The following is an 11,782-nucleotide window of genomic DNA, read 5'->3' as shown; positions in this document are numbered from 1 at the left end:
TGATGAAAGCAGAAGTTTCTCTTTTAATTTTTTTCCCGAAAAAAAAAGAAAAAAGCATGACTATATAAACAATGAGCGTATAAACAATGAACTTCAGTAACACTGTTTTCTAAACCATGAAACTGTTTGCACCTTACAAAGTTTTGTGGAACAGGCATTTTTGTGTGCTTAGTGTGGTTTTCTGGGTAAATGGGTAACTCCATGCTAAATTGGTTTAACTTTGAAAGAAAAAGGGTTTCAGCTATCAAATTCATTAACTTTTGTTTGCAGTTAGTTTAATGTAAAATCATTTTCCTGAATTGACCCGAATTGAAATGTTATAGAGATTGATGATTCACCAGTTTTTACTGTTTAGGTGTGCTTATGCTCATTGGGCTCATTATGCTCTTCCACTTGATTTTTAAATTAATCCCATTCATCATCGTCTTCTTCTTCATCATCAAATTCATCTCCTTCATCTAGAAGAAATAATCCAGCCCATGTTACACTTTTGTGAGATAAGGTGCTTTGAATTATTTTATGCAGCAACTGATATGTATCAGTTTAACAAAAATGAGATGCACAATTTTAATAAAATTGACTGAAAAGTAACTACCTGATGAGTGAATGACTTTACTTCTCTTCTGCATGACCATCATAAGGGCTCCCACTATCCCCTCTTCTGTATCTTGTGTAGCAGATTGAGCTGGATCAGGGCCAGTTACCTGGTGAAAAATTAGCATACATTACTGCAAAGATATTCTTCACAATTCTTAGTGCAAAATCATCAAAATAATTTTTTTTCAAAATCTCACTGTTTTGAGTTTTGTTCCTATGCGTATCTGGTCCAGTAATGCTCCTCTTCCTCCTCCCCCACTGCTTGCTATGGGTGGTTTTGGCTTGCTCTGGTCAGAATTACGTGCTGGAGCAGCAGGAGCTGCTGGAGGAGGTGGAGGAGGAGGAGGAGGAGGTGGAGCGCCTGTACTAGAATGAGCAGATGCGGGATGCGGTATTGGTGGAGGTGGGAAGGATTCAGATGGAAGAGGTGGAGGTGGTAAATTCATATCGTCAAGTGGAAAATCAGAACAAGGGGGAGGAGGGAAATCTTCATCAAATGTTGGAGGTGGCAGCAAATAACATTCATCATTTGTAGGTTGTGGTAAGGATTCAGTCCGTCTTCCTGGTAAAGGTGGGACAGATCCAGCAGAATGTGCAAAAGGCATGGGGGCAGTTTGATCTCTTGAAGCTGGCCGTTGTGGTGCACTTCGGTGTGCTGGAGCTGAGAGTGCACTACCCCTACCGGGGAGAGGAGGTAAGGGACCACTACGTGAAAAGGTAGCAGATGATTGTGGGCCACCTCGATCACTTGTTGGAGGGGGAGGGGGACCACTGTGTGCTCCTGGTACTGGTGGTAAGGGTCCACTTCTTGCTGAAGGTAATGACTGTGAACCTGGGACTTGGGGTAAAGGCCCTCTGCGCCCTCCGTGTGCCCCTGGAGGTGGTGGGAGGGGTCCTGTGCGCCCTCCTGAAGGTGTGGGTGGTAAAGAGCGAACTGAAGTGGACCTAGGGCCAGTGGAAGGAGATTCTCCAGGAGGAGGTGGTAAGGGTCCTAAACGTGCTTGGGGAGCTGAAGAAGATCCAGGGGGTACTGGGGGAAGAGAAGTCCGACGAGCACCAGGAGGTGGAGGAGGAGGACGTCCTGCAGGGGATATGCAAATATGAATATGTACACCAAAAGCAATGTTTCATTTAGCACAGTCAGTGAAAGGTTCAAATTTGTTATCCTTACCGTCCTGGTTTAATTCCTTCTTGACTGCTTCCATTCCACCCGATCGCTCAATGACATCATAAATAAGTTGTGAGGTTTCAGTGTCTCTCATATCTGCTTCACTGATTCCAGCACGAGTCAGCAGCTTCATCAAATCTGGATCCATGCTATTGCCTCCCATACCAAGGTGGCCAACATGCCTGAAATATATAAACCATAAACCTGATTAACAGCATTGCTGTCAAAACAAAAGAAAACATTTTGTAAAAGGTCTTAAGCAGGCATGTTGCAAAGCATAAAATATTTTTACAGATGTAATCACTCACGTAAAACCACTCGGTGCTCCAATTAATGCCTTCGATAATTTAGAGCCTTTCTTTTTGTTCTTTTTGTCTTTCTCTTTCTCCTTTTTGTCTTTCTTTGATTTGATAGGGGTTGCTTGATTCTGTATATTAATAGTTGCCAATGGAGTTCCAGAACCTGGATTTAAAAGGTTCATTACACACAAGCAATGAAAATGCACTACATGACTACTTATAAATCATGTCATGTTGAGTAAAATATTTTCTTGTTAATGTATTACTTACCATTGGGAGGGAGTGGTGGCAATGCATCATGATCTGACCAAAAAAATAAAAATAAATGTATATTAGATAAACGAAAAACCGCGATATACAAACGCCACCACAAAAATGCTATTTTTTTAATTGTTTAAGCCATAAATCCATAAATCCATCCTCCCACAGACTTTAAACACACACACAAAAAACATTTTAATATAGGGAGATACATTTTGTGTAAATTTGTAGAAATACAGTACACTGTATCACATTTATAGTGAGTACATGTACTGTACAGTATACAGTTCTGTAGTAGCATAGCCTATGCGTAGTTTCTCTGCTTGTTTATAGTGTCCTATGACGTCATGAATAGAGGCTTTAAGATTTAAAGAGAGTTAAAGATGAATGTCACCACATTCATTACTTTCTATACAGTACAGTACAGTACAGTACAGTAAATATATATATATATATATATATATATATATATATATATATATATACTGTACAGTACAGTACAGTACAGTAAAAAAAAATATATATATATATATATATATATATATATATATATATATATATATATATATATATATAGGGTTTTTTGTTTGTTTTTTGCAAGATGTTCATACAAAAAATTCTATCTTACCTTGACTTTGAGTAACTCCTTTTCCCTTTTTCTCTAAAGAAATCACATGACCACAGTTTCAATAACAGAATTAAATAGTGATGAAGCAAGACATTTTCTTATTGATGGCCAAACTTGCTTAACTGACCCAAGTGTTTACTTCGCTGGTTGATCTTCTCGTCCACTATGTAGAAAAAGTTCTCAGCTTCTTCCTCGCTTGCAAAATTTATGCCCACCTGGCAGTCCTGAAAAAGAACATACTGAGGTCACCATTCTTAAAAAGGATTCCCACAAGAGCCACAAAAACAAAACAAGTCAGAGAGATGATTCACACTTTTGGTTTTGAACTGACTTCACCTTATCTAGGTCCTGAGGCATGTGAGTTCAAATTAATTCATGAATTTGAAGTGCGTTAAACAACTACCTACTGTACTTACAACAAAAAATTGATTGAATACTCACATCTGCATGGAAAGTGTGGAAGAAGGGCTGAGCTCTGTGGTAAGTGAACTGGTTAAAGAGTTCCTGCTCCCATACAAGTTTACTTGCCTGTGATTATAGATACATTGATAGGTTTAGTATCAGTACAACTACCATTACAATAAAATGTTAAATAAATAAAATGCAATAAATAAATTACTGTATTGGACACTTGCACAAAGTCAGGGATTTGTAGGATCAGAGTCTGATGTATGATTAACCACTTATACCAAGCAGGTGCTAATCATCAACAATTTCATATTTAGGTTAAAACAGTCCTTAACTGAAACAGAAACAGCTGTATAGGAGGCTTCATTTTGCATGTTATATGTTCTTTCATAATTATAAACAATGACATTTGGTAAAGAAAAAGACAAATATGATACAATTCCACACAGAACCCAAGAAATTCACTGCACAAAATATTACAAAATTTTACAAATATTGCCACCCTTGACTTAATATTTGGTAGTACACCCTTTGGAAAAAATAACTAAAATCGCTTCTTGTAAGCATGAAAGAGTTTTTTACACCTCTCTACTGGAATTTTGGACCACTCTTCTTTTTGCAAACTCCTACAGGTCATTCAGATTTGAAGAAAGCCTTCTCCAAACTGTTCCCTCTAAAGGTTTTCTTTTTGATTCAGATCTGGACTCATTGCTGGCCATTTCGGAATTCTTTAGCGCTTTGGTTGTAACCATTTCTGAGTGCTTTTTAAAGTGTGTTTTGGGTCAATGTCCTGCTGGAAGACCCATTGCCTCTGGTGGAGATACAGCTTTCTGACACTGGCCACTATGTTGCAACCAAAATTCCTTGGTAGTCAAGGCATCTAGTACCAGAAGCAGCAAAGCAACACCAAAACATCTTTGAACCTCCACCATGTTGGGGCTGTGTTCTTTTCTTTAAAGGCCTTATTTATTTTTCTGTAAACAGTTCCATGATGTCCTTTAACAAAAAGCTCTACTTTTGAGACTCAACTGTCCATAGTACGTTCTTCCAGAAGGATTGAGGTTTTGTAACATAAGTTTAGGCAAACTTCAGTCTTGCATCTCTAGAGATGGACTTGTAGCCTTGAGATTGTTCATGTTTTTCCACAATTTTTTTCTTTCAAATCCACAGACAACTCTTTACACATCATTCTTTTCTCCATGCTCATTGTGACACACAACACAAAGGTTAAACTCAGTCAACTTTTCTCCATATTTACTGATTACAGGTGTAATTACTATACTACTATAGCTTGAAAAGTTATTTTCTTTATACAATTTTTGTATAAAGGTGCCAATAATTTTGTAAAGTCTATTTTTGAGTTCTGTGTGAAATTTGATCAAGTTTGACTTTTCTTCTCTGTTTTTTTTTATGTGTTGTTACAGTGCAAACAAAAACAACAAGCATGTGAATACCGAAACATTTGCATTTGGAACAATCCTGTTAAGGGGAGTGTTGCATTTTCTGACAGAATTGCAAGGGTGCTAATATTTTTGGCCATAACTGTGTATATTACTGTCCACCACTGGGTAGAAGAGATCAACTGAATAACTGAGCATGCATTTCACATTCTGAACCAAAAAAACTCCTAGATTAAGCTGAAACTGGATATAGCTAGTAAACAGCTGGTGGTAAAGACCAGGCAGAGCTTAACATTTGTTAAACTTTGTTATCTGGACTTTGTGTTTGTTTTTAACATAAATTTAAACACCCTTTTTTTGCTGTGTATTTTGTTTCACAGCATTTACACATTTTCACAAAACCTAACTGTTGCAGCTATGTAACATCATATCGTTGTAAACAGGCATACAGGAAGTGACCATTTTTGGACGGGAATTTAGATCTACAAAAAACATGTTCATGCTGAGGTATAACATTTGCATTTTCATTCTGGGACTGTTTAGAGTTATTTTAATTTTCTTTTTTTCTGCATATGTCTTCATCTTTTGTGTGTCTGTGTGTCTGTGTGTGTGTGTGTGTGTGTGTGTGTGTGTGTGTGTGTGTGTGTGTGTGAGTGTGATGTTTTTAATTTTGCTTTTAACTGATGTCCTAAAAAACAGATATATAGCGTAACTTCAGTACCGTGATGTCGTAGAGGCGGATGAAGTAGGAGCGCTGAGGATTGTCCTTTATGAAGCAGAGCACACCTGTATTTTGCAGACTCCAATTGCCGGGGCTGTGTGGCAGAGCCATAAACAACTGCACCACCGTTGAGCATAGAGACTAGAAAATACAAACACACAGGACAACACAAAGCAAACATAAGATTGTATAGTAACACAACATTGTGAGCTTCTGGAGCTGAGTAACATACTTCTGCAGATACAGTATGCTGTTTTTGAGCTTGTTTTTTTTTACAAAGCTGGTTGCAGATGGGGTGCATTACTGGCTACAGTGTAGATGAACCGTGACAGGAAGTGTCTAGAGCGTACATCCTCTGACACCCCTGCCCACTGCACATAAAGAAGATTTAGAGGCTTTTACAGGGTTGTTTTCACACCTCAAGACACACAGATCAAGCAGTGGAACAGCACACACACACACACACACACACAAACACACAAAAACATTTGTTCTTCTATACTTGTGAGGTCCTGCTACAATTAATTAATGCCATGAGGATATTTAGTCCCCAACAAGTAATAAAATTGTAACCCAACGTAACCACCAAAGACAAGAACACCGCAATTAATCTAGTGTCTATTTTTACTATTTTTTAAATAATCTCATAAAGGCACATCTTAAGATCTAATATACGATGATGGTTTCAGAACATTTTACGATAACCAACAAGCATCTTAAAAGTCTTCATACACTTGTAAGTCTACAAAAAATGTTTTATACTTAGTTAATAAATATAAAACGAGACATTTTGAAAGTATTCAGACCCCCTTCACTTTTTCAAGTTAGTTATGTTGCAACCTGATACTACTTTTTTCTCATTAATCTGTAATCAGTACTCCATATTGACAAAGTGAAAACAGAGAGCTTAAAATAAAGATAAAAGGAATTTCTAAATTTTTTAAATAAAGAGGAAGCGAATGTACATAAATTTTTAGCCACTTTACATATTAGAAACACCATTGGCAACAATTGCAATCTTCAGACTTTTTGGGTATGATGCAAAAAGCTTTGCACACCTGGTTAGGAGGATTTTCTTCCATTTTCTGTCATGTTGGATGGGGACCGTCAGTGGACAATCATTTTCAGGTCTCTCCAGTCTCTCCAGGTCTCTCTGGTTGTGCCACAATAGGACATTCACAGAGTTGTCCCTAAACCTCTACTGTGTTGTCTTGACTGTGTTTAGGGTCGTTGTTATGTTGGAAGGGGAACCTTCAGACCAGACTGAGGTCCTGAGCGCTGTGAAACAGTTTTTTGTTTCCCTTCAACCCAAATGAGTTAAAAAGCACCCCATAGCATTATGCTGCCACAATCATGCTTAATTTTTAGGTGGTTTTGTGCAGGTTATGAGCGATGCCTGATATAACGTTTAAATTTGACCAATTAATCTTGGTTTTTATCAGACCAGAAAATCTTGTTCCACCCAGTCTGAGAGTCCTTTAGGTGCCTGTTAGCTTCTGTTAGGGTTTTGCACTGATGAGAAGGTTTCGTCTAGCCACTTTGCCATAAATTCCAGATCAGTGGAGGGCTTTACTGATGGTTGTCCTTCTGGAAATATGTCCCATCTCCACACAGGATCTCCGGAGCTCAGTCAGAGTAACCATCGAGTTCTCAAGAGATGTGGTTGTGCCAGACTTCTTCTATTTGAGAATTCTGAAAGCCACTGTGCAGTATACATATTTTTGTAGCCTTCCGCAGATCTGTGAGGCTTGCAACAGTCCTGTCTCTGAGCTCTGCAGGTGGTTCCTTTGACCTTATTGCCTGGTTTTTGCTCTGATATGCATTTTTGGCTGTGAAGCCTTCTATTGAGAGGTGTGTGTTATTCCAAATCACATCCAATCAATACATTTTTCACAGGTAAACTCTAATAAAGGTGTAAAAGTAATAATCAAAAGAAAGGTGAGGACCTGCGCTAATTTTCAAGTGTTGTTGCAAAGGGAAAGAATACTTGTATGCATTTGATGTTTCTTTTATTTTCATTGTAAATAAAATGTCTAGAATTTTGTTTTTAACTTTGTCATTGTGGGTTACTATGTGGGGTTTAATTAAAAATAATAATTTAAACAATTGTATTATTCAAATGTTTGGAATTGAGAAGATATCACAAGGTGTGCAATGTACTTTGAAAGGGAAAAATGTCAAGAACATCATGCACAACACTGCTGCAAACTTATTCAAAAAGTCTGGAAGTGATGTGACCGAGAACATCTACTGACAAACGCACATCCCACATGGTGCTGTCATACAAAATCCTCACTTCTGAACACTCTGTATAATCAGCTCAAAAGACATTATAACTCCGGTCAGTTCAGCCTCTACACATTTGATCATATTTTCCATGCAAGGTTTGCTTAAACCAAATCTTGCACTGAAATGAGTCTTCACAGTGCAGAAAAGGAAGCTCTTATTCTAGCAGTGTCTTACCACAATTAGTTGTTTTCACACAATCACAATGTTTTCTGCTTTCCTGGCTCCAGTGACAAAAATTTTGACAGTATAAATAGACAATAAGTCAGTTTTACTTTTACATTTTTCAGAATTCTATAGTTAGAAATTTGCATGACATTTGCATGCTAAAATTGAGACTGAAGCCTCAACGAACAATACTGACATGAAGAGAAGTAAAACATTTAGTAAGTATATTTAGTCATTACTATTAAACACAGTCTGCATGTTATTGTGTATATATTACAGGATTAAGAATGCATTATTTAGCAATAGACCTACAGAGGAAGCTTCACAAGAACTTCCTTACTGATATGGGGAGTATGTGTTTGTATATATGTGTGTGTGTGTGTTTTAACTAAATTAAATACACTTTTTATATTATCTACTGTAACCTGTCATTTTATATTCAACACATTAAAAATCAAAATATCAAATACTTTGTTTATAAGCAGATAATCATTAATCATTTAGCTCAAAATCAGCACAGCCATTCCACCCGATGTCAAATTTCTTTTTGTGTAATCAAATTTCGGAACTCAGCCAGCATTTCCTTACCAATGACCAAGCAGGATGATAAAAAGCGATGTATTATAATTAGCCATTTCTCTTAATATGCACTTTTGCAAGTTTGGAGAATCCCTACATTTCTGAATATCACTTTCACATACATTTTATGAGAATCCAGTATTTCCCCAATGAACATGACAGCTTTACAAAGCTTTGTATCTTTGTCCAAAATTGCACATCCAGTTGACTATAAACATACATTTAATCTACTATCTACTAGCAACGATCACGAAAAAACGTATGGTATATTGGTATAGATTCTCTACAGTCTTTAAACCAGAATTATCCTTGTGTCTTGCAGCTAACATCTACCATAAAACTACTGTCTCCGGCTTTGTCTGTTTAACTACCTTTTTTTTTTTTTTTTTATTAAATTATTTTCTAAATAAAACAATTAAACCTAGTGAGCACTAGTATGCAGCAGATGCTAAAACAGTAGTACTTATAATCCTCTGAAAATGGCAGGAAGGTTGTGAGTTAAAAGCCTAAAACTAAAACAAAGCTACTGTTTAGCACTTGAGCAATGATGTTAATGAAGAAACTAATCATTTTTGTGCTAGGATGTTTTCATCCCCATCCCTATCCAATAACTTTGCTTTAAACAAAAGCTCATAATACACAATGATAATAACATTTCTTCTCTTTCTATGATGCAGTCTCACTCAGAACACTGCACTGATCTTATCTATCTTTATCGAAAATCAACAACCATAATAAATTAGCAGGATTCTTCTATTTTTATTGTAGCATCTTCATCAGCACTTATACACAAGATCCTTTCCCTTAACCCCATGCCGTACCCTGAGAGTGTGTGTACTTACCATACATCTCCTGCCCAGCAAATCTATCACTTTTTCATTCTCTTGAGGTGAGAGCAAACGACTGCCCATGCTCTCCTGACTTTTTTCTTTTGACCTTCGCTTCATGACCCCCACTTTCCTCAAGGCACTACTTTACTCTAAGTCTGTTTCAGAGCTCGAAAAGTAAGCAGGATCTCTTTCTCGCTATCAGAAGTTCAGCAGACCCCACACGACACAAACAGGTTTCTCTTCCTACTTCTGTCATATAGCTAACAGCAAACAGTGGCTTTTCACAGGAAGTGGACAAGCTCATTGTTTTTTTTCTCTTTTCTATTTTCACACACTCACTTGTGCCATTGCTCAAAGCCTGATGGTTTTACTTCTAAAAAACTTCGGATTGGAGTTATAAGAGCCAAAAGTATCCATTTACCTTTCCTGTAGATTAGATTAAAAGAATTATGAATGCAAATTGAATTATATCTCAAACACTGAAGGTTTTACTACTGACACAGAATGATAGTGGAACAGGAAGTGCTGCTGAAATAACAGGAAGTATCATTAATATAAAATAAACTTGGGTTTTTGGGGTTTTTTTTTTTTTTTTTTTTTGTTTTTTTTACACATTGGCTAATCTGAAGTTACTTGTGGACTGATCCAAAGCACATACTACAGTGTTGTCCCTGAGGCAGCTGTAGTATGATTTCTGTTCTGATTTACATTGACATGTACAGTAAGAGTATGATTGAAATGCGATAATAACTACAAATTAATTCAGATTCTTTCCCAGCTCATAAATAAAGCAATTAGGATCAGAGAATGATGGAAGACTTCAAGAGAGCTGTGCTCAGCCTAGAAAAGTGTAAGTAAAGTTCAATTTATTGAGTTTAGCTTTAGTTTGGTCAACAGGGCACTTAATTTTTCATTCACTTGTTCAAAATTCAATAAAACCAAGCCACTAGGGTTGCACAAGACAGTGCACTCTTAGTGCCAGTCCCAAGCAGAAGGGAAGGGTAGGGTTGGGAATAGGGTTGCGGATCACAAAACTGAATTTCATACTGGAACGTCGAGGCCCGGGTTACCAAAGAAATTGCGCTACTGTTGGCCAACGGATGAGAAGGAGAGGAGGAAGACATCTACAGAGACAGCAGGGAAAAGAGGAGAGAGTTGGCTGATATTATGGAGAGGAGAAAGGTATAGATGTTGTGTGTTTAGGAGACCAAGTGGAAAGGGAGTAAGACCAGGAACATTGGAGGGGGGTTAAAACTGTTCTATCATGGTGTGGATGGAAAGATAAATGGTGTGGGGTGATACTGAAGGAAGAGTACAGTAAGAGTGTAGTGGTGATGAAGAGAGTTTCTGATAGGGTGATGAACGTGAACTTGCTCCACAAGTGGGTTGTGAGATACAGGAGAATTAAAAATTCTGGAGTGAGCTAGATAAAGTGGTAGAATGGGTACCTAGGAATGAAAGATTGATGATTGGGGCAGATTTCAATGGCCATGTAGGTAAAGGGAACAGAGGTGACGAGGAGGTGATGGGTAGGTATGGCTTTAAGGAGAGGAATGTGGAAGAGCAGATAGTGGTAGATTTTGCTAAAAGGATGGAAATAGCATTATGAAGAAAAAGGAACATAGGGTGACATAAGAGGAGGAAGGTGCACACAGGTGACACATTCTATGCAGAACATGCAACCTGGAGGAGATTGGAGACTGTAAAGTGTTGGCAGGGGACAATGTAGCTAGACAGCTTTAGATGGTGACCTGTAAGATGGTGCTGAAGAGGTGCTGGATGATTGGGCAACTACTGCAGAAGTGAAAGGGAGACAGCTAGGAAGGTACTTGGCATGATATCTTGAAAGAAAAAGGACGACAAAGAGACATGGTGATGGAATGAGGTAGTGCAGGAAAGAATAAGGAGAAAGAGGTTTTCAAAACAGAAGAAGATGAAGGTGAAGAGGGATGTTGCTAAAGCAAAGGAAAAGGCATATGAGGAGCTGTATGAGAAGTTGGACATAAGGAAGGATACAATGATTTGTACCATTTTGGCCAGGCAGAAGGACTGAGCTGGGAAGGATGTGCTGAAAGTTAGAGGAATAAAGGATGCAGATGGAAATGTGTTGACTAATGAGGAAAGTGTGTTGAGAAGATGGAGGAGTGAAAGGAAAAGTTTATAGGACTGTGGTGAGACCTGTGATGTTGGATGGCTTAGAGAAAGTGTCATTAAATAAAAGACAGGAGATAGAGCTGAAGGTGACTGTAGCAGACACATCTGAATGTTTTCTTTGTTTGATTTAATTTGTAAATAATATTTTGGCAGGTTCTGAGTTTTGACGTTATATTATATTTTTTACCTTTTGTACATATACGGGACTCTTATTTTGAAGAGCGGCAGCGCGCAAGGCATTACGGTCACGGATTGCGGCTGTGTGTATGTATAATCGCACGGT

The 11,782-nt window shown here is 37.8% G+C and overlaps 1 protein-coding gene across 3 annotated transcripts; it reads right to left on the bottom strand.

Moving 5' to 3' along the window:
• Positions 1 to 3: 3 nt before the first annotated feature.
• wasa (WASP actin nucleation promoting factor a) lies at positions 4 to 9,856 on the bottom strand. Of its 3 annotated transcripts, none has more exons than XM_046870473.1 (11): positions 9,767 to 9,856; positions 5,483 to 5,623; positions 3,395 to 3,481; positions 3,081 to 3,177; positions 2,954 to 2,986; positions 2,335 to 2,367; positions 2,074 to 2,227; positions 1,769 to 1,947; positions 795 to 1,678; positions 596 to 704; positions 4 to 458 (listed from the first exon to the last, which is right to left on the bottom strand). In XM_046870473.1, exons 2-11 carry the CDS (start codon positions 5,591 to 5,593, stop codon positions 406 to 408), a joined length of 1,740 nt encoding a protein of 579 aa, XP_046726429.1. In that variant the 5' UTR covers positions 5,594 to 5,623; positions 9,767 to 9,856; the 3' UTR covers positions 4 to 405. The 3 variants fall into 3 exon arrangements, with proteins under 3 accessions (XP_046726429.1, XP_046726427.1, XP_046726428.1); XM_046870471.1 differs by lacking the exon at positions 9,767 to 9,856 and adding an exon at positions 9,358 to 9,750; XM_046870472.1 differs by lacking the exon at positions 9,767 to 9,856 and adding an exon at positions 6,541 to 6,703.
• Between the last annotated feature and the right edge of the window lie 1,926 nt (positions 9,857 to 11,782).

The sequence above is a fragment of the Silurus meridionalis genome, chromosome 17, assembly GCF_014805685.1.
Source record: "Silurus meridionalis isolate SWU-2019-XX chromosome 17, ASM1480568v1, whole genome shotgun sequence".
Lineage (NCBI taxonomy): Eukaryota > Metazoa > Chordata > Actinopteri > Siluriformes > Siluridae > Silurus > Silurus meridionalis.
This window is presented reverse-complemented; position numbering and strand designations above follow the sequence as displayed.

Excerpts from the sequence above, each read along its gene's own strand:
- wasa (XM_046870471.1), bottom strand. The coding sequence starts at position 9,462 with ATGAAGCGAAGGTCAAAAGAAAAAAGTCAGGAGAGCATGGGCAGTCGT. Across the intron at positions 2,368-2,953 it reads AGGAGTTACTCAAAGTCAAG|ATCATGATGCATTGCCACCA; the intron begins GTAAGATAGAAT and ends TTTTTTGGTCAG. Across the intron at positions 705-794 it reads TAGGAACAAAACTCAAAACA|GTAACTGGCCCTGATCCAGC; the intron begins GTGAGATTTTGA and ends ATTTTTCACCAG.